Source organism: Lissotriton vulgaris, chromosome 1_1 (genome assembly GCF_964263255.1).
Source record: "Lissotriton vulgaris chromosome 1_1, aLisVul1.2, whole genome shotgun sequence".
In the NCBI taxonomy this organism is placed as follows: Eukaryota; Metazoa; Chordata; class Amphibia; order Caudata; family Salamandridae; genus Lissotriton; species Lissotriton vulgaris.
In genome coordinates, this window is record NC_141685.1 from 1,071,408,240 (window position 1) to 1,071,435,556 (window position 27,317).

General features: G+C 46.2%; 1 protein-coding gene across 1 annotated transcript; it reads left to right on the forward strand.

The window, feature by feature from the left end:
• The first annotated feature begins 292 nt into the window (after positions 1–292).
• Positions 293–23,174, forward strand: PVALB (parvalbumin). The gene is made up of 5 exons (XM_086963219.1): positions 293–381; positions 12,142–12,209; positions 16,908–17,040; positions 21,478–21,587; positions 23,006–23,174. Exons 2-5 carry the CDS (start codon positions 12,149–12,151, stop codon positions 23,032–23,034), a joined length of 333 nt encoding a protein of 110 aa, XP_086819345.1. The 5' UTR covers positions 293–381; positions 12,142–12,148; the 3' UTR covers positions 23,035–23,174.
• The last annotated feature ends 4,143 nt before the right edge of the window (positions 23,175–27,317 follow it).

The window sequence follows — 27,317 nt, forward strand, 5'->3', positions numbered from 1 at the left end:
CCCAAATGAAATGTATACGGTGCAAGGGCAGGTACTGCATGTTATTAAAAGTGTGCAGACATTTGAAGGGGTTGCAGGCGGTACAGGGTCCCATACCTTTGTGTCTGGTCCACCGCTCTCCTCGCCTCCTTTTCCTTGGGCAGCGGGTGCCAGGATATTAATAGTGCCCCCGCCGCATTAGAGCAAGGTGGATGCCAAGGGAAGATGCCAAGGTTCAACGGGTGGGGAGGGTGCGAAACTGAGGTGGGGGCGAGGGCACCGTCCCAAAATAGCGGGTCCGCAGGGTGGGTATATAAGGCCCGGCCCGGGGGGACACCCACCTTCGTCTCTGGGTCACCCATCGCCCCTCAGCCTCCACAGCGCCCCCGGAACTCACCCACCGTAAGTACCCATGGACTTGCAAAAAGGGGGACAACAAGAACCTGGTGTGGAAGGAAGAGGGCACCCTCGAGTCGCCACACACGAGGGCATTCCGGCGAAATGGAGGGTGAAAGGAAAGGGGGAGTCGGAAGTAGAGATGAAGCGGAAGAGTGACGTAGCACCGGTGCCACGGGCCCTAGTTTAAGAAAGGATATGGTGGTTGACTGCAATCTCAGTAGAAAAATACAACAATAATTGGAGGTGAGTGAGGCCCCTGGGTTTCTGGGACCCGGTGCCACTGCCCCTGCTGCTCCAGTGATAACTGGGCCCCAGGAGAGAAAGCGGACGGGGCATAGAAAAGGGGGCAGAAAGGGAAGAGATGGACATTGAAACGGAAAGACAAGGGAACGACTGAGAAAAGTAACTACACAAGGATAGCAAAGCAAGGAGAGAGTTAACGTGATACAGTAAGAGAAGCGACAGGAATACAACAGATAAAAGGAGGAAAAGGAAAGGCCGCAAACAAATAAGTGAAAGAAAAGGAAGAAGAACGAGAAAATGAAAACACAACCAAGAGAAGCAATAGAGCAAATGTGTGAGACAAATGAAAAAGGATAGGGAGTTAACGAACGAAAGACAAGGAAGAAAAATAGATAAAAAGAAAGAAATTGTAAACATTGTACATTGGAGAAAAAGATAAAATTGAAAGAAACAAGCAGAGAAAGAACCAGGTCGTGTATGTACTGACACATTTCCCCCCAGATAGAGAATTGGAAACCCCTTTAACACATCGGCCCCGACAAGTAACTTGTGGCTTTCACATGAAGACATAAAAAAGAGGAATTCATGGTAATACGTGAACTGTCAGAGATAGGAAAGAGAAACACCAAAGAAAGGAAGACGAATGAACGAAAAATTTGTCAGGACGCACACAAGAGTCAAAGGAAGGAGGATGTAAGAGAAAGAAAAAATAGGGAAAGAATGAACGACTGATAAAGGAAAAAGAGAGGAACGAACCAAGGAAAGGAATAACCACGTTTTTTATGAGCTTGAAAGAGGAGGTAGACAGAGAAAGAGAGAATTACAAATTTAAAAAAAGGGAGTGAAATAGAAAATACATTTAAAAGAAAGAGCGCCGCTCGTAGACAGAGAAAGAGAGAATTACAAATTTAAAAAAAGGGAGTGAAATAGAAAATACATTTAAAAGAAAGAGCGCCGCTGTTAACGTGTGGATTTTGAGAGCTGGAAAGAGAGTACAGGAAACAAAGGAGTGAAATAGGTGAAACCCAAATAAAGATAGCAACTAAGAATTGATTTAATTGGCTCCTCCAACTACTAAAACAGAAGATAGAGGGCGCTGCAGAAGCAGCATAGGTGCATCAGCAGGGCTCTGAGTGAACCCTAATACTGCAATATTGGGGAGCTTCATAGATAAATCTGTGTCCTTTTCCCAGGCCTGGAATAACAGAAAAGCAGTAGGTCAGGATTGCGAAACCTAGATCCGTGTAAATTCTGGTATTGGAATAATGGGTCGCTGCAAGTTAGGGTTAAGGCGCATTGACAGATTTGTATGTGGGCTGCAACACTGGAAAAGTAATGGGCACAAACTATTAGAACTAAGGTATCTTCATGTATCCATGTGTGGAACCTAGTAATGGAATACCAGTGATGCTGAATGTTCGACTAGAGGTGCCCTGGTGATGCTGTGGGTGGCGCTCAGCATTGGAGTAGCATTGGCTCGGAGCTATATAGAAGTAAGGAGTTCTGATGACCCTGTGTGTGGGCCTCAGTACTGAACCAGAAACAGACGCTGAATGTTAAAAATGACGGATTCTGGCTGAGCTGTGGTGGTTCACATTAAGAGTCGCATTGGATGAAGGAAGGTGGACTGGCTGAGCTGTGGTGGTTCCCATTAGCAGTGGCGTTGGATGTTAGAATTGATGGATTTTGGTGGAGCTGTTGTTGGGTCATGGCGGAGCTGGGGTAGAACCTATTTATTTCTGGAATCTGATGTTAGAAGTGATGGTCTCTAACAGGGCTATGGTGGTTCCCATTAAGAGTGGCATTGGATGAAGGGAGGTGGATTGGCTGAGCTGGTTCCCATTAAGAGTAGCATTGGATGAAGGGAGGTGGACTGGCTGAGCTGTGGTGGTTCCCATTAAGAGTGGCATTGGATGAAGGGAGGTGGATTGGCTGAGCTGGTTCCCATTAAGAGTGGCATTGGATGAAGGGAGGTGGACTGGCTGAGCTGTGGTGGTTCCCATTAAGAGTGGCATTGGATGAAGGGAGGTGGACTGGCTGAGATGTGAGGGTTCCCATTAAGAGTGGCATTGGATGAAGGGAGGTGGATTGGCTGAGCTGGTTCCCATTAAGAGTGGCATTGGATGAAGGGAGGTGGACTGGCTGAGCTGTGGTGGTTCCCATTAAGAGTGGCATTGGATGAAGGGAGGTGGATTGGCTGAGCTGGTTACCATTAAGAGTGGCATTGGATGAAGGGAGGTGGACTGGCTGAGCAGTGGTGGTTCCCATTAAGAGTGGCATTGGATGAAGGGAGGTGGACTGGCTGAGATGTGAGGGTTCCCATTAAGAGTGGCATTGGATGAAGGGAGGTGGGCTGGCTGAGCTGTGGTGGTTCCCATTAAGAGTGGCATTGGATGAAGGGAGGTGAACTGGCTGAGATGTGAGGGTTCCCATTAAGAGTGGCATTGGATGAAGGGGGGTGGACTGGCTGAGATGTGAGGGTTCCCATTAAGAGTGGCATTGGATGAAGGGAGGTGGACTGGCTGAGCTGTGGTGGTTCCCATTAAGAGTGGCATTGGATGAAGGGAGGTGGACTGGCTGAGCTGTGGGGGTTCCCATTAAGAGTGGCATTGGACGAAGGGAGGTGAACTGGCTGAGCTGTGGGGGTTCCCATTAACAGTGGCATTGGACGAAGGGAGGTGAACTGGCTGAGCTGTGGTGGTTCCCATTAAGAGTGGCATTGGACGAAGGGAGGTGGGCTGGCTGAGCTGTGGTGGTTCCCATTAGCAGTGGCATTGGACGAAGGGAGGTGGACTTGCTGAGCTGTGGTGGTTCCCATTAGCAGTGGCGTTGGACGAAGGGAGGTGAACTGGCTGAGCTGTGGTGGTTCCCATTAGCAGTGGCATTGGACGAATGGAGGTGGACTGGCTGAGCTGTGGTGGTTCCCATTAGCAGTGGCGTCGGATGTTAGAATTGATGGATTTTGGTGGAGCTGTTGATGGGTCATGGCAGAGCTGGGGTATCTATTTATTTCTGGAATCTGATGTTAGAAGTGATGGGCTCTAACGGGGCTATGGTGGTTCCCATTAAGAGTGGCATTGGATGAAGGGAGGTGGATTGGCTGAGCTGGTTCCCATTAAGAGTGGCATTGGATGAAGGGAGGTGGACTGGCTGAGCTGTGGTGGTTCCCATTAAGAGTGGCATTGGATGAAGGGAGGTGGACTGGCTGAGCTGTGGTGGTTCCCATTAAGAGTGGCATTGGATGAAGGGAGGTGGTCTGGCTGAGATGTGAGGGTTCCCATTAAGAGTGGCATTGGATGAAGGGAGGTGGATTGGCTGAGCTGGTTCCCATTAAGAGTGGCATTGGATGAAGGGAGGTGGACTGGCTGAGCTGTGGTGGTTCCCATTAAGAGTGGCATTGGATGAAGGGAGGTGGACTGGCTGAGATGTGAGGGTTCCCATTAAGAGTGGCATTGGATGAAGGGAGGTGGACTGGCTGAGCTGTGGTGGTTCCCATTAAGAGTGGCATTGGATGAAGGGAGGTGGACTGGCTGAGATGTGAGGGTTCCCATTAAGAGTGGCATTGGATGAAGGGAGGTGGACTGGCTGAGATGTGAGGGTTCCCATTAAGATTGGCATTGGATGAAGGGAGGTGGACTGGCTGAGCTGTGGTGGTTCCCATTAAGAGTGGCATTGGATGAAGGGAGGTGGACTGGCTGAGCTGTGGGGGTTCCCATTAGGAGTGGCATTGGACGAAGGGAGGTGAACTGGCTGAGCTGTGGGGGTTCCCATTAACAGTGGCATTGGACGAAGGGAGGTGAACTGGCTGAGCTGTGGTGGTTCCCATTAAGAGTGGCATTGGACGAAGGGAGGTGGGCTGGCTGAGCTGTGGTGGTTCCCATTAGCAGTGGCATTGGACGAAGGGAGGTGGACTTGCTGAGCTGTGGTGGTTCCCATTAGCAGTGGCGTTGGACGAAGGGAGGTGAACTGGCTGAGCTGTGGTGGTTCCCATTAGCAGTGGCATTGGACGAATGGAGGTGGACTGGCTGAGCTGTGGTGGTTCCCATTAGCAGTGGCGTCGGATGTTAGAATTGATGGATTTTGGTGGAGCTGTTGATGGGTCATGGCAGAGCTGGGGTATCTATTTATTTCTGGAATCTGATGTTAGAAGTGATGGGCTCTAACGGGGCTATGGTGGTTCCCATTAAGAGTGGCATTGGATGAAGGGAGGTGGATTGGCTGAGCTGGTTCCCATTAAGAGTGGCATTGGATGAAGGGAGGTGGACTGGCTGAGCTGTGGTGGTTCCCATTAAGAGTGGCATTGGATGAAGGGAGGTGGACTGGCTAAGCTGTGGTGGTTCCCATTAAGAGTGGCATTGGATGAAGGGAGGTGAACTGGCTGAGCTGTGGTGGTTCTCATTAGCAGTGACATTGGACGAAGGGAGGTGAACTGGCGGAGCTGTGGTGGTTCCCATTAGCAGTGGAATTGGACGAAGGTAGGTGGACTGGCTGAGCTGTGGGGGTACCCATTGACAGTGGCATTGGATGAAGGGAGGTGGACTGGCTGAGCTGTGGGGGTTCCCATTAAGAGTGGCATTGGACAAAGGGAGGTGAACTGGCTGAGCTGTAGGTCCTTCACATTTAGCAGGGGCTTCAATTGGCATTCCAAAGAGCATATTATCAAGCCCATTATCGCCATTTTAGTGGCAGAAAACTGCCCATAAGAATTGAAGTTCCCTGGTAGGGCTGTATGTAGTGCCCCAGTACTGGAAAAATAGAGGGCACAGAATGCTTGAATGGAGGTTAACAGAACTGAACTGTGTTTAGGGTCTCGGTATTGGAACAGCAGTGGACACAATGTGCTTGGAAGGAGGTACCCTGGCTGAGCAGCATGTTGGTACCAGGGCTAGAACAGCAGGGAAAGGAGCGAACCCTTAAAGCTTTCCAGTGGGACAAAAGGACAGCCAGAAGAGGCTCACGTGAACGACACACAGGGAGGGAGGAAGGTGCATAATCTCCGGAGGGCAGCATTCATACCACGTTTTACAGACATCTGATGATATACATTTACCTGTAATGACTGAAACGAAACTCATTTACATAGCGGTTAACCTAAAAACCTGGCATAGAGCTGGGCATCCTAGATGCAAACGTAAGCCGAAAAAAAGACCCAGCAGAGAAGGCTTTTCTATAAAATCGATCCCTTTAAAATACATTATTTCAACGGGGTAGCCAGAACATTAAAATGCCCCCAACTTCGATCTGTCCCTCAGAAGTCACCACGGGAGCAAAGCGATAAGCCCTACCCACCCCAGAATAGGTCCCTTCCTCCCTCCTTCCATCCATCTTTTGAGCCTTCCATCCATTCACCCATCTTTTCATGCTTCCATACATCCACTCTTACACCATTCCATCCATCCTACCTTCATTCTAACCATCCACCCTTTCATCATTACTCTCTTACATCCTTTCACTCATGCTTACAACCATTCATCCAGACTTTTACCCATCCATTCATCATTTCATCCATACATTCTTTTTTAGCCATCCATCATTTCACCTTCCATTTATCAATCTACACGCCCTTTCTTTCATCCTTCCATCAAGTTTTCCATCCAGCCTTTGATCATTCAATCCATTCTTGCTTTCACCCTCCAATGCAATTATCGTTGTATCCTTTCACCCACTAAAGATTTCACCCTTGCATAACGCATCCTTTTAACTGTTCATTCGTATCAGTTTCTTCCTTATTTTAATATTTCTGTCCTTTCACTCTTCCATCTTGCCTTCTCTCTTTCCAGCTCTTTTTCTCATCATTTCACCTCCTGTGCCTTCTTTATTATCAATAAATCAATCAGTAGATTTGTAGAGCACTTTTTGTCACCCCTAAGGGTATCCAAGCGCCAGCAGAGTCCAGTTGATTGGCCGAATAAGCAGGTCTTCAGCGACTGTCGGAACTCTGGAAGAGATGGGGAGGTCGGTAGATGAAAGGGTAGCTCATTCCATGTCTCCGCTGCTAGGTATGAGCAGGAGCGACCTCCACATCTGCTATGTCGAATGTGAGGGTTGTGGTACAGAGAAAGGGGCACAGAGTGGAGGTGTGAGAGTGGCTGATGGTAGTTCAGGCAGTGGTTCAAGGATGCAGGTCCGTAATTGTGTAGGGCATTGTATAAATGGGTCAGGAGCTTGAACTGGCATCTTTTCTGTACAGGGAGTCAGTGGAGTTCCCTGGGCTAGGGGGTGATGTGAGTATGTCAAGGGATATTCAGGAGAAGTCTTGCACTGCTGTTCTGTGTGGCTTGTAGTAATCAGAGGAGGTGGGCTGCGATCTCTGCATAGTGAGCAGTGCCATAGTTCAGTCTTCTAGAGATGAGGGCCTGGCTGATGGCGTGTCTTGTGCTTTGGGGTTGCCATTTGAATACCTTACAAAGCATGCAGAGGATGTAAAAGCAGGAGGAGCCAGAGTTGACCTGAGTCATCATGAATAGCTTGTTGTCCAGAATGATGCCTAGGTTCCTAGTGTGGTCATTGGGGTAGGAATAGGTCCGAGGTGTGCGGGCCACCAGGATGCATCCCTTGGGGAGCTTTTGTTTCAGAAAATCAGTACCTCTCTTGTCCTTGTTGAGCTTCATCCAGTTGGCAACGTCTGTTGTACAGTTGTGGAAGTTGGTCATGGTGTTGATAGTGTCTTCAGAGAGTATGAGTTGTGTTGTCAATGTAGCATATGATGTTGCGTACGTGGGTTTTGGCATTGTTGGCCAGGGGTATTTTTTAAGTGTTGAAGAGGGTGGGACTGCGCTAGGATTGGTGTACTACACAGGTCATTTCCTTGGGTTTGGGCTATGACTGGCTCCAAACCTCTGTTATGGTTTTCTCTTACTTTGTTTTTGAGAGATTTTGTCTTCACAGGTGCAGACAGAATAGAACCATAAACAACTAACCAGTGTTTCTAATGTCAACCACACCCTCACCCACTTAAGGTGATAAAGCATGACTGTGACAGGGCTGGGGGTTAATTTACAACACCACTGCACTGCTAAATTAGAAAAGGTCAGAGCGAGGTCAAATCTGACCAGGAAGTGCCAAGTTGTCACAGTTTATTCCAAAGGACATGAAAACGATGTTGTGGTGTGCAGATAGCACTGCTAATTATGTTGCAAACCCTGATGTCAGCCGCTGTGGTTGCCCAGACGTGATTAAAAACTAGAAGTGAAGTTAGAGCTAAGGCGCCAATCATTGAGCTGTAAAACCTTGATTTCTTGGCACTGGGGAATGTGAGCCATTTGCCATTAAGAGTGCTGGACAACTGACATCTTCAGGCAGGAAGTTCCTCCTTGTCATGCCTGTGCTGACCAATATAAGGATGTTGCGCTATGTGTTTAAATCAAGCATTGCCCACAAACATGGTAGGACATGATTCTTCCTCTCATAAATAAGAAAATGAAAGGATGGAAATGCAGAAATCATTTAAAGAGTATCCCGTGAATTTATACAAAGATACCGAAGCACTCATAAAAGAAGTCGAACAAATGAAATCCATAAAGTAGGGTGTGTAAAAAATCCAGTCCAAAGGGAATTGTTCATATAAATGTGCAGCTAATTCAATGATCCATGTGAATAAGTCATCCAAACAACAGCCATCACATGTTTCGTAACGAGCAGGGACATTTTCAAGGCACCTGATATGGTGTATATGGTAAATCCTATGTTAAAAATCTTCAGATCATCAGTTCATCCAGTATACTAGAGAATAGTACACATAAGGGTGTAATCATGCTTGTAATATAGATTCAATCGATCTCCAATGTCAAAATGTTCTCTCTATTAAGTATACAGAGAGACAACTCGCTCAATATTTATGGAGGTGTAGTTCAGGAGTCCATAGTAGGCTCCCACCCTCATAACACGTTCCGTACTGTGGTTAGTGTGCCACCTGAAACATGGACATGATCCACCTTCTTGTAAATGAGAAAATGAAAGAAAGGAATGGAAGTGGGTAGATCAGTTAAAGAGTATCCACTGGTTGGCCGTCCTGCCAAATTTCCCAGGTCCATACATGATGTGCTGCAGGCTTGTAGTCATAGTAATTCCATTATAAACAGGAATGCAAGTCCTAGAATCAAAGAAAAGGCATGGACTGGAGCAACACATCACGCATGGACCTAGGAAACTTTGCGGCTATGGGTAGGTGTGAGAAGTTGGCCTGATATATGATGTTTCCAATTCTGGAACCACCTTGTATCAGTCCAAACAATCCCTTATGGTGTCTGGTTGTAAGTCAACCTTATAGACAAGCTATCCTAATGGTAGCATGGACTAAGCAGCCTTAAAGGCTTAACTCTAGAGGTCGTGTTAAGCGAGCTGTTTTACCAATCACAATCCTGTAATATCAAATTAAACCACACAAGTATATATTATAAAAATATATGTATTTATTACTAGAATAATCCTCAGTACTCTTTATGAGTAAAGAAGCACAAGCGTTTAAACAAAAGCACAGTATAACATATGAAAGTTGCACAATTATGGATGAGGGCGGGTGGCCGCTCAAACCATATATTAAGAAAGTGGTATAAGAGATACTAATCAAACAGTGGTTAGGCCTAGGGCCTAGGGAATCGCTGGGAGCAGTCGGGACTAGCAATGCTGAAGTCGGGAAAAGCCAGTGGGATTCGGGTGCAGCGCTTAAAGCACAGGCATGCACCAATGCAAAGTCAATGGTGCGTAAAAGTTATAAAGTTATAGTTTAAGGAGACTTCTGCTTAACCTAGCAAGATGAAACTTTAGACACATACACTAGAGGTGTGTACCAGTGTGGGAACACCGGCGTTGATGAGTTACCTCACCCACAGGAAGCGGGTGCACAGGTGCGAAGTAGTGCCGGATTTGTCACGTTGGTTGATGGTGCTTGAAGCTGAAGATGCTGCAGGCGTTGTGAAGGAGAAGTGTCCAGTGTGATCCAAGGGTGGATCGGAGTTGTAGAGTACCTCAAAGCAGAGGGGACAGAGTCTGGGTCACTCAGCAGTGACCCGGGTGGAACCAGGACGGAATCAGGCAATGTCGTGCGCAATCAGGTGGTTGTCAAGGAGCTTCTCTCCGCTGCCACGTGGGCTCTAGGGCATCTGCGGCGTCCAGGAGTGGATCACGAGCTGTCCCACGAAGGCTCTCGCCGTCGGCGGTGTCGGCTTCAGGATTGGAGCAAACAACACTTGGCAAGAGCAATCCACACAGGACTGGAAGATTGCTTCGCACTCGGACCAGGAGGGTCAGAGCGGGTGCTCCTTTTCAGAGGAGCGAGTGCAAGTCTGGAGCAACGAGAATCACAAGTTAGTTTTCGTAGTTCGTCGGCACAGGGGCCACAAGCCAACGGGCAAGTGACCGGGCCAACGCGTTGAGCCAAAAGAAGCAGAAGGGGCCCACGCAGCACTCGGTGAGTGTAGAGGGGTGAGCTTCGGTGCAAAAGTGGCTCAGGGCATGCGGGTTCTCAAACCCCGATGTACAGCTTCGAGGGTCACTCGTGGGCTGCACGGTCAGCGTCTCGTGGTCTTTACAAGATGGCGGGCCCCACGCTTCCGGTCGCCTCCACGGGTCTCAGCTCTGCAGGGACTGTGGATCGGGCTGTTAGAAGGCAGGCTCACTTGGTCTGGTCGGACTCTGTCGCTCGAGTTCTGGCGGGAACTGCAACAAAGCAAACGTCGAGGTGCTGGATGGTGCCTGTTTGCACAGGGTGGTCACTCTTTGACCACAAGGGAGATTCTTCAGTCTTCTACGTCGAGTAGGATGTCGAAGGGTCCAGAGTTTCGTTTCATAAGTTTCAGTCAGGATAATCTGAGTGCTTTGGCACTGCTCCCATTCTTATACCAATCTAGGGGGCTGGATTACCTGCTAGGTCCCTCCTATCGGTGGGACCCAGGAAGGGGGTGGTTACACCCCTTTCCCTTTGTCCAGGGTCGCACTGGGACTGGGGCTGGTGAGCCCCAGAACAGGTTTGACCGGATTATGCAAGGGGAAGCCTTGTGCTCCCCAGGCAGTGTCTGGTTTCTTTCAAACCTCCCTGCTACAATCCACTATCTCCTGTCTGGGGTGGTGTGACACCTCCCTGCGACAGGAAAGCCTTTGTCCAGGCCTCCTCTGCTGAGTTTCGGTCAGCAGCAGGAGGTCAGACTCGTGTCTGTGGCAGAAACATCCATTTTGTGGAGCTGAGGCTCTTTTAAAAATCAACTGCGTTTCAGTAAAGTAACATGTCTTCTCCCTCTAGAGGGGTGGAATGCTATCCCCGTCGACAGGACTGTTGATGCGATAGTATTCCAATTCGTATGACACCTTACACGACATGTTTTGATAAAGCCAAACCAAAGTTAACATATAACCGCGAGGATTATAATGCACTTAATAGTATATGGTATGGCATTTTCCCGGAACAGCTTAGGGAGTTGTTCCCGACAGCTGCAGACAGGCTCAGCTCATGCTCGAGTTCCATCTCACATTAAACCACGCACTCTGCCTCCAGGATTGATAAGGCCTTGCATAAGAGTGACTCACAGGTTTATATGTGTCCAGATATAGGTTTAGATATAGGTATACTATATCTAAGCAAGAGGTGATTACACCAACTTGCCCCAGCTGAGTGATCAGCCAGTTGTGTCAATTTAAGAACCAGCCAGGGGTGGCAAAAGCTATGCTGCAGCCCCTGGTAGGCCTTGGTGGCACCTATGCCCTGAGCACCTATAGTGCATGGTACAGGGGCTGACAAGGAGTCCAGTTCCAATTGGGTTATGTACCTATAGTACATGTATGTGAATTTAGAGAGAGAACAGCAGGCTGGGGGTCTGATTAGCAGGCCCACAGCCTCATTAAGTCGAAAACCAGTGAAGCAAAAAGCAAAAATTGGGGTGACCATAGGATAGCAGACCCTACTCTCCTACAGTAGGGTACACCGCTGTTCTTCTCCTGGATCAGCTTCCAAGGTCAGAGAAGTCAGGTGGTACCAACACAGGCTAACTTCTGCCTTACAAGGGACTGGGGCTACTTATCGGACAGAAGAGAGACTCTAGCTTCAGGAAGATTCAATGACATGCTGAAGTGTAGTCTCCAAACCTTTGCCTTCAAAGCAAGTGCCTCAACATCCAGACACAGCTCAGGTGCATTCCAATGCCCAGGCAAAGCTTAGGGGCATCTGGTATCCTGGCAAAACCCAGATGTACCACCGATGTAAGCAAAGATCAGGTGGAACCCACATTCAGCATAAGCTCAGGTGCACCCTACCATCTAGTTAAAGTCCAGGTGCTTACTCTTAGAAGGCAAAGACCCCTGTACCCCACATCCAGTCACAGTCTAGGAGTGCTTAGATATTTAGGAAGACCAGGTGAGAAAGCATAGCAACGTATTTGCATTCATGAAAACGTATGGGAACACGAATCCCAGTAGTTCCTACCCACTTCAACCTCTTGTTCTTGGAGTCCAGAGTAAGTGCCCATGGCTGGCTAATATACCTAGAAACGATGAGGCAGTGCTGCTCACTGTCTCTTCTTCTTTCTTCAGATCCAACATGTCCATGACTGACATCATCCCCGCTGCCGACATCGCCAAGGCCATTGATGCCTGCAAAGGTAAGCCTGCCTGTCACCTTGGGTGATGAGAGTTGCTGGTACGTTAATGGTAAGAGAATGTGTTAATGGTTCTCCTGGAAGGGTGATGGGTTCTGAGACACTGCAGGAGGTTGAAGCCTGCTTGAACATGATTGAGGTTGAGGGGTGTTGGAGTATTACATGTGGATCAGTGGTGGCCAATGCCAGATTTAACTAAGGGGTTCTAGGGAATCACTAAGGGGTCCTCAAGCATACACATCAGAAGCCCCAACAATACATTTTTGGGCAATACATAGGACTAAACAGTACAGGGATGATTCAGGGAGGCAAGGAGTACTGTGTGTATAGAAGGTGTCAAGCGTTTCAAATGGAGAGCGTTTGCCAGCAGTTGACGAGCAGTGACTAATGTTATGTTGGGACTGCATTTTGTTGGACTGGAGATTTATTTATTTAACATGTTTTATATAGTGCTGGCTGGACCCGGGGGTATCAGAGCGCTTCACAAGAGTATTTGTTGCAATATGGTAAAAATAACAATGAGGTAGTATTCAGTAACCAATACAAATGGTAGAAAGCCTATTAAATATTGCACAATCTATACAAATACAAAGGAGGGAGTGGGGTATGGGAATGGGAGGAGGCAAGGGAGGGAGGTCCTCACTTGCTCCATCCTTCTCATCCTCTCTATATTGCTCTCCATCACTCCATATCTTTTCGCTTTTCTCTCTTTTGCTACACCTCTTTCTCTGCACCTAGTACCTCCCTCTACATTTAGGGCCTTGGACTTCCCTAATATTACTTTATAAGATCACATCTATAAAACTCGGCTCTTCTATAGACACAGCTCTGTCTGCTAAGCTGTGGTCCCAATTCTGCTGGAAGAAAGCTTTGATTACTACTCTGCTAAAAAATACCTTCTGTAGATCCTTCCATCCTTTCCAATTTCAGATCTATATTACTGTTGCCTTCTCTTGCCCAGGTCTTTGACAGCATAATCAAAAAACAAATTTCTTAATACATGGAAACCTACTCTATTGTTGATCTGCCTCAATCTAGCTCTACTCTGGTCAATGCACACGAGTGATGATCATCTCTCCTGTTGTTGACTTCAGAGCCTCTATTGATGATGGAGTGTGGTCGATCCTCATCTTGCTAGATCTCCCTGCAACAGAAGTTTTGGTTTCCCACTCCATCCAGTCCAAAAACGTGGGAAAGAGATACTTATTGGATGTGACCAGGGCTCAAGTAGTGCCCTCTTTGTAGATCCTTCTTTAACGCCTTAAGTTGGCGGTTACCTCCAGGGTCATCACTCAGCCTCACCCCTTTTAACAGCAATGCTTCCTCCAATATCGGGCCTCATTAGGCTACGAGCTACCTATTTTTATGTTGATGACACTCTGTTGGTCTTTCATATGGAGGATGGTGCACACTATGCGACAAATGACTAGCTGCTTGTCATCTGCATGACTCTCCGCTCCCCCTGGCTCAGCGCTGCAAAGACAGAAGTGCTTGTCCAACTTTCTAACCCATTGTCACATCTCTGGTGGCCAGCAGAGCCAGTCTCCCTTCCTGATGCATGCTCATCAGCATGTAACTTAGGTGTTACTTTGGTCAGTAGACTGTCAGTCAAACCTCATATTGGGGAAAAAAGTGTTTTGTTGCTTTTTCCAGCCCAAAGTAATCAGGAAGATTCTCCTCTTCTGCTCACCACTGACAAGAAAAAATGTTACTTGAAGCCTACAAGTCATCTCATGTGGACTACTGCAACTCCTTGCTACCAGGACTCCCCTTGTATTTTCCGTCTAGACTTCAGGTGGTTCACAATTGCAGCTGCAAAGCTTATGTTGGGTCTCAGTAGAAGCACTCGTATTTCTGTACACCTTGCATCTCTTCATTGGCTTCTAGTAACCAAATGTGCCCTTTTGAAATGCCTCTGTGTGTGCCTGGTGATTTTTAGAATAAGGCCGACCTTCTTTAGAGATATACTTCTAGCTGAACCCTACACTGATGAATGGGAAGTGTTTCTTCACGTATCTGACCTCGAAATCCTAGAACTCAATTGCTCATTCACTCTGCCAAAAAGGTTGGATGTCAAAATATCGACCTGGTACAATATAGTCTTCAAATGATAGATCTGCATACTATTGTCGATGTAAGCATGTTTAGGGGGAATAGATGTACTATTCTAACTCCACATCTGCCAACATTTGTGATATTGTGGAAGTTGGAATCGATCATGTTGTCAGTCTATATGTTAGGGTCGATAATCACTTTCTCTCTTAAAAAAAAATGAAGACCTCGCTTTTCTCTGCCACTCACTACGCATAACCTTGTGTATGTTGCAACAGGACGCCCGGTTCCTAGACAACAGTGCCCTGTACAAATAATTTAAAGTCTTTGTCCTGTTCCAGGTGCAAACATATAAATGTAAGTCGAGTGGTACGAGGCAAGTGAAGGGGCTGGGAAGTTTGGGGGTGCCCAGGGAGTAAAATCCTTTCACACATGCATATTATTCCAAAAATAAAAACTTAGAAACAGCAATTTCCTTCAGTAACTGGAATATTTATCTGGAGAACTGCCGGGAAAGTTAAAGTCAACCTTCCACAGTCAGCTGGAAGGGGTGGACAGTGATAGGAAAGTCATTTGGACATGGCCAGAGGGAAAGGTTGTTGCTAAATCTGATGTGACTCTTCAAGTGATAGACTTGAGATTTGCCAGGTAAAGAGGAGTCATTGGATCTACTGGGTGCAGATTTGGGGTCCACTAGGCCGGAAACAGATTTAGAATCTGTCAGGATGAAATTCTGGCCTAGCTCTGGGAGATGGGGCAACATAAGACCAACTCCCCACAATGGCGCCTGGATTTCATATCAAGTCCAGAATTGGGACTAAATCTAAGTGCAATTCTTTTAGACGTTGTTGGCTAATGACTAAAACTGATCAGCAATGGGGCCAGTGCACCGAGCTCTGCTGTCACTCCAAAAGCATCCATGTTCTGCTATTTGATCTTGTTATAACCCGACCTCAAAGGAGTTTCAGTTCCCCATAGGCAAAGCAAAGTTGGAGCTTGACCTTAGTGGAAGATTTTGAAGAGTGCCTATTTTCTATGATCACAGGCAACCCCACATTTAGCCTTCTTTTGTTTATCTTTGAAGTCCACCATGAAATACGCCCATTAAACAGGTACAGACGTACAGTGCACTTCATACTTATTTACGCCCAGGAATAACTCTGTGGAAGCTAAGCACACAATGAAGTCAAAATAACCACAAACAGAATTAGAAAATATTCGAATTGACGAAATACCTTGGGAGATAATACCCAAATCCCAGTTTACTACACATATCGGGCTTATATGGAGCAGCGAGCCGGGTGGATTTAGAGAGGGGGCTTTTGTCCCTGGTGTAGCTCATTCAAAGGTGCTGGGGCTACTCTTCTTAGCACAGCCTTTACTACGCTCCTCTTAGACTATTTACAGAGAGGGTGGAGGAGCAGCCCTGCTTTGTCACACGCTGCAGGCAGGTGGGAAGTTGTGTGGGGCCTGTGCCAAAAAACTCATGTGTCCACTTCACAGCACGAGCACCTGTTTCTAAGTTAATAAAAAATATATCCTCTAGGGAAGGAGATAACATATTTGCTCCCCTCTCATTAATAAACAGGAAAGGCTTATTTCATGATCTATAATCCATCTTGGCCCTGAGAAAAAGTGGGACCTGGGGAAAAATGCCCCCTTTAACCTTCTTCTGTGTACCAGGCCAGGCTGAGTACTTAGAGTGGGAGTATGACTTAATGGTAGAGGGAGCAAGGAGGAAGAGGAAAATGAAGACAAAGGAGATCTAGATATAAGAGAGGGAAAGGAAGGGATAGGGACAGAAGAGATGCTGAGAGAGAGGACAATGGAGAAAAGGAGGGGAATTGATAGGGATGGAGTATGAGAACGATAGAAATTGCGTGAGAGAGTTGATGGACCAGTCTCCTTAAAACCCTTATTTGTAACAGTGCCACAATTCCATTTCATGCCTCATTGTACACACCAACTCGAGCAATAGCCATGCTCTATTGCCAGCCAACGGACCTCCAACCTACCCAGATACAAGTCTCAGTTTCCATGCATCATTTGCCCCCCAGATCCCATTGGATTCCTCCCGCTGCCAGCGTCAGTGGAGTCCAAGCTGGTCACTACCCGCCTCCACTCGTCCTCTCCTCACCTAGTTTAATTCCCCATTTGTTCATACTTCCTCGCACATCACCAGTGTCCATGCATCGTCACTTCCAACAACTAACGCGGCCTCACACTGCCACAGCAAATGACTCCATCCACTCTTAAAATGCCACCTCCCTAGTGCCACTGCCCACCACCACCTTCATACATTGCCATCTGCACCAGTAACAGCCCTCAATTACTCGCCTCTATGCAGCCGCGCCTGCTGTGCTAAGCCTTTGCCGACACATCCCAATTTATCTACCCAGTTTTTTCCTCACAGTGCAATATATAATATATGAAATATAGTTACTGTGATGCACTTAGCACAATGCCACTTCTTGCTACGGCAGTCACGTCCTAGGTTATGTCTCCTTAATGCTTGAGCGCCTATGTCCTGCCCCACTTTTCCTAAGTCTCTTAATATTCCCCAGAGCATGCAGCGTGATTGCGTGGTCAGAAATGAGGCTAGGGCTCTGTCTAGGACTGATACTTACCAGATTTCCTCCTCATCCACAGCTGCAGAGTCCTTCGACCACAAGAAGTTCTTTCAGCACCTCGGACTGAAGAAGCGCAGCCATGAGGATGTCAAGAAAGTTTTCCACATGCTAGACCAGGACTGCAGCGGCTTCATTGAGATGGATGAACTCAAGTAGGGAGGCAACTTGTGCATTATTTTTGCAACATAAGGCACCACCGAACAGTGCATAGTAGCATAGGGTACTGCTGCATCACAAAGCAGCAAATAGCTACCACAGCTCACAGGATAGCCTCATATAGTTGACAGAGCCCAAGCAAGGTGCCATTTTGTACATCAACACTGCAGGACAATGTGCATGACAACGCTGCACGGGAGAGAGCTGAGGGGTGCATTGATGTTTGGGGCACAGTGTAGTATTTGGTTATTGTTAAGAATGACGCGCGTGAATGCACGCGCGTCATTCACAACAATACCTTGTGTTGTTATTTGAATGTGAATCGCTGTGTGTAGTGTTCGCGTGAGGTGTGTCAATGAGTTGGTACCGCGTGTCTGTATGTTGTTCTTTGAATGTGGATGCGTGCATGGAGGTCTGAGTCGCGTGTGTGTGTCGCGTGTGTGTGTTGTTACTTAAATCAGGATGCCTCAGTTAAATAGGTTAGCCGTGCGGTTAAACGGCACTTTAGACTGTACGCTGCGACAGCAGGATGCTATTAAAATGTTCCCTTACCGGATCTTCATAAATCTACCTTTCTGAAGTGTTTATTGCTTCTTCTACAAACGTCACTACTCAGTGATTGAAAGAGAACTTCTGGCATGTGTTTGGGGTGCTGAACATTTCCGACCTTTCTTATGGGGAACTAAATTCACCATCAAAACTGATCACAAACCCTTGGTACATATACTATCACCAGGGGGAGGACGTACTCTTTCTTCAAGATTGGCTAGATTATCTTCAAGATTACAGAATTTTCAGTATTCCTTGGAATATATTCCTGGGAAGTCAAATGTTCATGCAGATTGCATGTCAAGACTTCCATTAGCTTGTAGAGACTCAGACGTGGTTGACAAAGATGAATGTGAAGTAGCACATGTTTATAATGATGTCAATTTAGTGTTTGGGGAACACTCTGTAGTAGATGAGGAAACATGGAATGAAGAAATGAGCAAAGACTTAGAACTCATGAAAGTTAAGGAGTTTGTATTGCAAGGTTGGCCTGAAGGAAAGAATTTCGTTGGTGGTTTAATGAGTTATCACAAAATTAAGGATAAATTGGCCATAGAAAACGGGATATTACTAAGGAATGATAAATTTATTCCGCCTTTCGGTCTCAGGAAAAGGTTTTTGGATTTAGCTCATGTTGGGCATTTTGGAATATCAGTCACTAGAAGACGTTTAAAGAATAATTTCTGGTGGCCAGGTATTGATTATTTTGTTGAGCAACAGGTGAAATTGTGTGAATTATGTGCCAATAGTGACAAAACAGCCAAGGCCTTGCCCAGTGTACCACAACCTGTTAGTTTACCAGCATCACCATGGAATAAAATTGGGATTGATATCATTGGACCTTTCAGTGTTCTACCACAACAACATTCTTTTGGTATTGTGCTCATAGATTATTTCTCAAAATGGCCTGAGATAAAGACAGTCAAGGAGGTCACTAGCGATGCTATTATACAATTTATGGATGAAGTTTTCTGTAGGGAAGGCATTCCCCAAGAGGTAGTGACAGATAATGGACCGCAATTTGTCAGTAAGCAAATGGAAAGATATTTTAGCAGATGTGGTATTTCTCACAGAAGAATTGCAGTATTCCATCCTGAGGCCAATGGTCAAATAGAAAGATTCAATAGAGTTGTCAAGGAGGCTATACAACTAGCTGTTAAAGGTGGATTGTGTTGGAACAAAGCTCTACAGTCCACGTTATTATCTTATAGAACTGCTCCCAATGCTATTACATTGCTATCTCCTTTTGAGATGTTAAGAGGACGTAAACCTAGTACTAATTTAGTGCCTTGGTGGTTAAAAAATAAAGACAGTAATCGTGTTGACTTTGCAGAAGTGGATTTTGAGGAAATTCGCAAGAAAGTTGATATCTATAAAGAAAAGATGAAAAAAGAATTGTCAGGAGATAGAACAGGGAGTTGCGTGCCTGTTCACGTTGGTGATTTGGTGAGGTTGAAAAAAGGCAGCTATGTACATAAGGGTTTGGCAAAATGGTCTGATCCTGTCAAAGTGATTGAAGTGTTTAAGAATGCTGTAAGAGTGACTGATGGAAGTGTGTGGCATTTTAGCAGGGTTTCCAAATATAATATTGGCAAGGGAATTCCTGAAAATCCTTTATCAAATGCTGTTTCGAATGAAGATGATTCATCCAATGTATTTTTGGATGTTGACACTAATGATTCCAAGTTATCTGTGTCTCCCACTGTTTCCATTGACAGTGAATCATCTTCTGCCCTCATTGATTGTGATTCACAGGAGTTGTTGAGAAGCTCGAGGTGTCGCAGGATTCCTTCAAGGTTCAATGACTTTGTTCTCTCTTAAAAAAAAAAGAGGGAGGTGTGTAGTATTTGGTTATTGTTAAGAATGACGCGCGTGAATGCACGCGCGTCATTCACAACAATAATACCTTGTGTTGTTATTTGAATGTGAATCGCTGTGTGTAGTGTTCGCGTGAGGTGTGTCAATGAGTTGGTACCGCGTGTCTATATGTTGTTCTTTGAATGTGGATGCGTGCATGGAGGTCTGAGTCGCGTGTGTGTGTCGCGTGTGTGTGTTGTTACTTAAATCAGGATGCCTCAGTTAAATAGGTTAGCCGTGCGGTTAAACGGCACTTTAGACTGTACGCTGCGACAGCAGGATGCTATTAAAATGTTCCCTTACCGGATCTTCATAAATCTACCTTTCTGAAGTGTTTATTGCTTCTTCTACACACAGCTTGACAGTGAGTCGATTCCAGCATACAGGGGACAGCTACAAAGGGCGTTCCTGCAGGGGGTGTAATCGATGCCAGCATACAGAGGCACTCCTCCTGTAGAGGGCATAGCTTCCTATGGTTGAAGGAGCTCAAGCAAGGCACCATCTTGTGCTGCGATGCACACAGGGCATAGGTACGGGCTGGCTAGACAGAACAACCAGCTCAGGGCTCCGCTAAACAGAGAATACGTAACATTATACATGAGATAGTTACACAGAGTATTGCTATTCAAAAACAGATACACAGAGTATCATTAGATAGCATATTACTACACAGAGTGTAAAGCGCTGCACAGAGGTCAAGTAGCTATACACAGAGAGACTGCTGTTATACAAGGGTAACACTAAAGAAAGAGCAGACAGCCAAGCACTGGTGGTGAAAATACAGCAACATGACAGGAAAGCTACAGTAAGACTGATAATAATGGCGCATTATGCTGGATAAAAAGCTGTCTGACAAACAGGCGGTCCAAGGTCCAAGTTGGTGTCCACTCCTCCAAATTTTATGACAACGATAAGGGTGTACCTCAGGGGTCTATATTGAGCCCTACGCTCTTTAACCTGTATGTGTCCCCTCTCGCAAAGGTAATACGAGCACACGGTTTTGGGACCGTGTCCTACGCTGATGACACCCAAATATTGATCACAATCAATCAAAAGACAGACGTAACTAAACTGAGGTTCAAAAATTGCATGGTAGACATTCATGACTGGATAACCAGGAACTTTCTAATGATGAACGCGGGAAAGACGGAGGTCCTGTTGTTTGGAAGGGCCGATAAAATCTGGTCCGATGATTGGTGGCCTGCTTCCCTTGGTCCATGGCCCTCGCCCAAACCCTCAGTGAAGAATCTTGGGGTAATAATCGACAATAAGCTGTTCATGTCCGATCACATTAGCAAAATAGTAGGCACCAGCTTTGGCCTCATGCGTAGTTTGAGGAAAATCTTTAAGTGGATTCCCCTCTCAGCTCGTATGCCACTAGTGCAGGGACTCATTGTCCGCAGGATTGATTATGGGAACGCACTTTTGTCCTCAACAAATACCACCCTGCTGGCTCGCCTACATGTTTTACAGAACACCGCTGCAAGGCTGGTGCTCGACCTTCCCTCCCGCACCCCTTCCCTACCCTGCTTAAAAACCCTACACTGGCTCCCAATACAAAAACGCATTAAATTCAAACTATGTTGCCTTGTCCATAAATCCATCAATGGGCATGGCCCGGCATACCTAGAACAAAAGTTTAAGGTCTACCACTTGGTGAGAACGCTTAGATCATCCAGCAAATCCCTCCTAAGTGCTTCCAGGGTACGCACAGCCAGAAACGGTGACAGGCCTTTCAGCAAAACAGCTCCTGAAGCCTGGAACTCCCTGCCCCTCCAGATTAGAACAGAACCCGACTACCTGCGATTCCGCAGACAGTTAAAAACATGGCTCTTCTAGATCTACCTTTGCCCTCCCTGGGTCTCTACTAGGAGGTTTCTCTGCAAGCACTCTGAGACCTTCGGGTGATTTATGCGCTATACAAATGTAAAAAATGGAAATGGAAATGGGAAAGACAGCTGTAGATTGGCAATGGCATCACAGCCGCGTGTAAGACTACTCACACTCTCCCCATCTCTTCTCCTCAGGCTCATATTGCAAGGATTCTCCAAAAATGGGCGGGCGCTGTCTGACAAGGAGGCCACGTGCCTTCTAGCTGCAGGAGACAAGGACGGCGACGGCAAAATCGGCGTGGATGGTGCGTATGACAAGATGTGGCATTTCGTTCGCGCGCTGCCATCCACAATTGTGACGGGTGTAGTGTGTACCAGTAGGCCATTTTGAAACACATTGTCCCTAAAAAGGCTAACACATGATGTGCTATGGTACCAGTACCACCATTTGCAGAGAGCACATGTTACATTAAAATGGCCTTTATAAATGGCCACTAAATTAACATTTAACAAGCAGCTTTAGTACTTAACCCAGGTGGCCCACACGCATATATATATTCATCATTTGCGCACCACACGAATTCTTTGGTTTGTTTTGATCCAATTAATATATTTGTTTTTGTTACATTTCAGAATTCCAAAATACAATGTATCTCATTTGTACTTTATTTTCCGCTGATACATTTTTACATATTTTTAGTTTATTTACAAGCATTTACATTTTCTTGTGTGTTGGATAACATTTGCCACCCTGCAGCCTTTCCTGTCACACTTCCTGCGCACTAGCAAGATTGTCACTTGGTTCACGCTACAAAATCGCCGCACTTAGCAGTGAATGACGGGCAAAGTAAACACCAATTTCCATCTTAAATAGCAGCAATTTGTCATTAGACATTACCTGGCAATTGATGTCTGCTTAACTAACAGCAAAGGAACAATTATAAACAAAATGTGAAGGCCTCCTTGTTACCCATTCGTTATGAGGTATAACGACAGTTATGCGGCAGAGGGTCCCAGCCACACCCCTAAGCTCCCACCCTAGATAAAAGCCACACCCCTGAGCTGCCAATCATTACACCCATGCTCCCAGCTGCGCCGCAAGACTAGGGGCCTGGTGACGAGCTTGGTGGATGGATACTCTGTCACAAACATGAGGGATATCCTGTCCCACCGTATTATGAGTTCCATTATATATAGATATATTGGTAGTGAGTCTGTTTGTATTATATGCTGCTAGTTACTTATTAAGTTGCTGAATTAAGATCCATGTATTTTTAACCCCTCCAAGTTTTTAATGAACTTTTATTATAGCTATTTTAATCGTTTTTCTCTTTGTATTGTATGTTTTTAATCTGTGTTCTATTATGATCTGCTTTTGGAGATCGAATAAATATTATTATTGATGGATTATTGAGTTCCGTTATATCAAATGGAACTTAATGAAACTCATAATATGGAGGGCGGGATATCCATCACGGAGTGGCGTAGGAAGGGGGGATGCGGTGGGTGCGTGCTGCCTCGTGTTTCATCACTGAGGGGCGTGACAAGAAAATTTCCGTACCCGATACCACCTGACCTTGCTACGCTACTGCAGTAACGTTTGTGACAGAGTATCCCATCCGCCAAACTGGTCATCAGGCCCCATGCCACTGCTCCTTGCTCCTGTGCTGCCTCAGTGTGTGAAGTATATTGATTATGTACCATGCTTCCCTCTTTCTTGCAGAATTCACAACTCTGGTGGCAGAGTGCTAGATGTGACCCCTCAACCCTCGTAGCCCCTCTGGGCACCACCATATTTATTTCTCCTGTTTTTTATGCCGTTCTTCAACGCCCCTTGGATCTCTGTGATGGAAGATGCTGTAATAACACCAGAAAATAAAAGGTCAACCCCACCACCCTGCTGTCTCGTGTTTGTGCATATTGTGGGATTTTTTTATTTATTTATTTTGAAAGTTTTATATAGCGCGAACAAGATCTTTGCAGATATCAGAGCGCTTTACAGCAGGAGAATAACAAGTGGGGTAGTTACATGAGGGAGCATCGTCAGTCAGGTACATCAATAATGGCAATGGTACAAATAAGTGGGAACATAGACAATCAGGTAAATCGATAATACAAGTATTACACATAAGCACAGGGATCGAACAAGTAGTACATGTCGGTGCAGAGTCTTTAACAATCTAAAATAATATTTCAAGTGTATTTAGCCATGAGGATAGCTTTTACTTCTTTCTTAAAAAGTGTAGTGGATGGGATGAGCCTGGTTTCAGGCGGATGGTACTGGGCATTGCAATGTGAGACCAGCTCTCTAATTAACTTTTGACACTCCAATTACATGGTAAGGTTTCGCACTTACTTTCCCTAGGGTGTCCAGTGCCGTTCCTGGAGGGCAGGAATCATGCCATATTTTAGGATATCAAAAGAAGGTACATTTACATATAGTGAATCTAAATAGAAATCACTTGCCATGAAAATCTGACATGAACCAAACGAGAAGCATCGTTAATTACATTTTAAGGCCTTTTAAACACTGACCACAAATCAGCAGCAGGTCATTCCTATGAAAACAAGATCACACTGTTAAAAAGAAAGCATGCAAGGCCACATCAGACACAAATGGAGAGATTAGACTGCTGCTGGGGATTGAGGAGCACAGACCTCTGTGCATAAAGGCACATGATTAGGTGCAGGCGGAACCAAACTAGGACAAATGCCAGAATACAGGGGAGAGAGGTGTCACGCCAGAGAGACCAATACCACAGGGGAAAACTGCAGATGGCATAAAAGAGAATTCAAGAAAATGACAGAAAAAGGACCCAAGTATAGCGATTTAAAAAACAGTAGTAGGAGACAGATCTTCAGGGAGCAGTTGGGCGTAAAGGGGTAGAGGTAGGCAACCAGAAGCTAGAAACGGATGGGAATAAACAGCACCAGTGGCTGGGAGCAGCAGAGATGCCATGGAACCCCATGGCATGTACTGCACCTTTAACCAGTCCTGACTTTCTAGCCTTCAATGCTTTGTCACAGTTGGTTTGCAGACGGCACACATGCCAGCATTTTGAAATTATGAAATGGGAGATTATGAAAAAAAAAAAAAATGAGGACTCTATCTTCCCCATTTGCTTACATTGATGCAGAGGCAATTTCAGGTGGGAAACTTTTATGTTATGCCTATTTGTATAACACACTGATCACCTGTGAGGGTATCCAAGCGCTTAGCAGTGAAGTAGGCTGCAGTCTCTCAATGAGAAATGTTTTGAGAAACCATGTCTTTAACTCCTTACATAACTCAAGAAGCGATGAGGAAGCTTTGATGTGCCGTGGAAAGTTGTTCCATTTTCTTTGGGGGGTGGGGGGGGGGGGGGTGTAGTGGAAAGTACTACGACCTCCTACTCTGATTTTATGAATGCATGGTACATGTGCTAATGAGAGTCTGGCTGAGCAAAGCTGCCTGGAAGTTGGTTGAAGTGTATGCAGGTGTTGAGGTAGGCAGGGGCGATGTTGTCTAGTGCTTTGTATATGTCTGTGTAAGGAGTTTGAACAGAGTGCATTTATATATTGGTAGCCAGAGACGTTCCTTAAGGTGTGGAGTGACGTGGGTGTGGTGAGGTCGTTTCAGTAAGTCTTCCTGCAGCATTTTGGATTGTTTGGAGCTGTTCAGGAGCTGTTTGGTAATTCCTGTGTACAGTGCGTTGCCAAAGTCAAGTCGGCTGGTTATTTGTGCGACTGTTTTTCTGATGTTCTCAGGTAGCCACTTGAAGATTTTTCGCAACATCCTCAGAATGTGTAAAGGTTGGGGTCACCGCGTTTACCTGGGCTGTCATGTAAAGCCTGTTGTCTAGGATGTTTTCTAGGTTTGTGGTGGAGGTTGGTGTGGAACCGTGGTCTGCCGGGCACCCGGTGGAATCCCAAGCATAGGTCTTTCGTCTGAAAATCACAATTTTAGTCTTGTCTGAATTGAGCTTGAGGCAGTTGGATTTCATCCAGGTGGCTACTGAGGTCATGCAGATCGTGAAGTTGTTTTTTGTCATGAGCGTCTTGTCCGTAGGGGAGAGTATCAGTTGACTGTCGTCGGTGTAGGACAGAATGTTGATACTGTACGATCTGAAGATGTTGGCCAGTTAGATTATGTAGATGTTTAACGAAGTCGGGCTGAGCGAAGATCCTCTGGTGACCCCACAGGTGAGTTTCTTGGCTTCAGATGTGTATGGTAGTATGCTGACTTTTTGTGTTCTCTTCGGGAGGAAGGATCAAATCCAGTTGAGGGCAGGTCTTTACCTGTTTCGTGTAGTCAGAGTCCATGACGAATGCCGCTGAGTGGTTGGACAGGATGAGGGCCGCTATTTTTCCTCGGTCTAGGATTATCCTGATGTAATTGGTTGCTACGTTGAGGGCATTCTCAGTGCTGTGACTGGGTCTGAAGCCTGATCGAGTGATGTCCAGGAGTTGGTGTAGGTCAAGGTGGTGGGTGAGTTGTTCGTTGATGCCTTTCTCCATGACCTTGGCTGGGTGGGGTGGTAGGGAGATCAAGTGATATTTTGTTATCAGGGTGTAGTCTGCTGGTGGTTTCTTTAGTAGTGTGTAGACAGCTGCATGTTTTCAGGTCTCTGGGAAGGTTGCAGTGGTGATGGAGGTGTTCAGGATGCAGGTGAGTACTTCGCTGATCGGGGAGGCATCCATGTTATAGATGTGGTTGGGGCAAGGTCTGGGCGGCCCTGGAGTGGATGGTTACCATGATCCCATGATGTTGGCTGTCTCTCCCGTGGTAATTGTTTTACATGTAGTCATGGTGTTTCCGAGGTTTTTTATGGGTAGGCTGGGAGGCAAGGCTGCTTGGGATTGGTTGAAGGTCGAAATTCTTATAGATAGTTGTGATTTTGTTGCTGAAGAATTCTGATAGTTTGTTGCATAGGTGTTGTGAGAGGGTGATGCTGTTGGTGGTGGAAGCTTGTGCAGTGACGTTTTTGACGATCATGATTTGAGTTTCTACCTATGCACTCAGCTACGGCCTTCTTCTTGTTTTTTTTATCTGTTGGTGGTAGCATTTCAGTGCCACTTTGAAGGTGACTGTGTCGGTTTCTTTGTAATTTGTTCTCCATCTTCTATCCTGTTGTTTGCAGTATTGTTTGGTTGAACGGATTTCCTCTGTGTTTGAACTGGCCTGCTTCCTGGTTCTCTTTTGGTTGTTGTGTTTGTGGGATTCAAGGTGATCCACTTGTCGAGGTGTTTGATGTTGCTGTTTAGCTTGCCAGTGGGGTTGGGGGATGGTTTAGGCACAGGTTTGGGGACAGTTTGATTTCGAGATGCTGCACCAGCTGCAGCTGTCTAGGCAGTTTTTGGTGGGTTTTGCTTGGCGAGGGATGTTGATCTGGAAGTGGAATGGAATGGAATGGAAAGAAGATTTATATAGCGCAATGGCTACCCAGGGGCGTCCCAGCGCTGCAAAAGATTGGGTTGAGCAGGAGAGGCTGGATTATGTGGAGCTGAGGGAAGATTTAGACCGAAGTTTTACTGAAAAGCCAGGTTTTAAGAAGTTTTCGGAAGGTGGATAGATTGGATTCTGATCTGATTGGGAGGGGAAGAGAATTCCAGATCTTGGCTAGATTATAAGAGAGCGAGCGGTCTCCGCATCTAGCTCTTCTGATGCGTGGTACTGAGGTGAGGTGGGAGGTCACGGATCTGATGGGGCGAGAAGGATGATAGGCTTTCACCAGGGGGCAGTTGATGGAGGGGCCTGTTCCCCAGTAAGTGCGATGTGCAATGCACATGCTCTTGAATTCGATTCTGGCTCTCACCGGGAGCCAGTGGAGGTCCCTCAATCTGGCTTTGACTGAGGTTCGACGAGGGATGTCCAGAAGAATTCTTGCCGCGCAGTTTTGAATAATTTGAAGTTTGTTAAGTGTGGACTGTGGGGCCCCAAGATATAGGGCGTGCCGCAGTCGAGACGGGAGAGGATTAGTCCTTGGACCATGATCCTTCTTGAGTGGAACGGGAGGAGAGGGAGAATCTTACGAAGTAGTCTCATCAGCCCGAAG

Coding starts and splice junctions, on each gene's coding strand:
- PVALB (XM_086963219.1), top strand. CDS start 12,149: ATGTCCATGACTGACATCATCCCCGCTGCCGACATCGCCAAGGCCATT. Junction 12,210..16,907: donor GGCCATTGATGCCTGCAAAG/GTAAGCCTGCCT, acceptor CCTCATCCACAG/CTGCAGAGTCCTTCGACCAC. Junction 21,588..23,005: donor CGGCAAAATCGGCGTGGATG/GTGCGTATGACA, acceptor TCTTTCTTGCAG/AATTCACAACTCTGGTGGCA.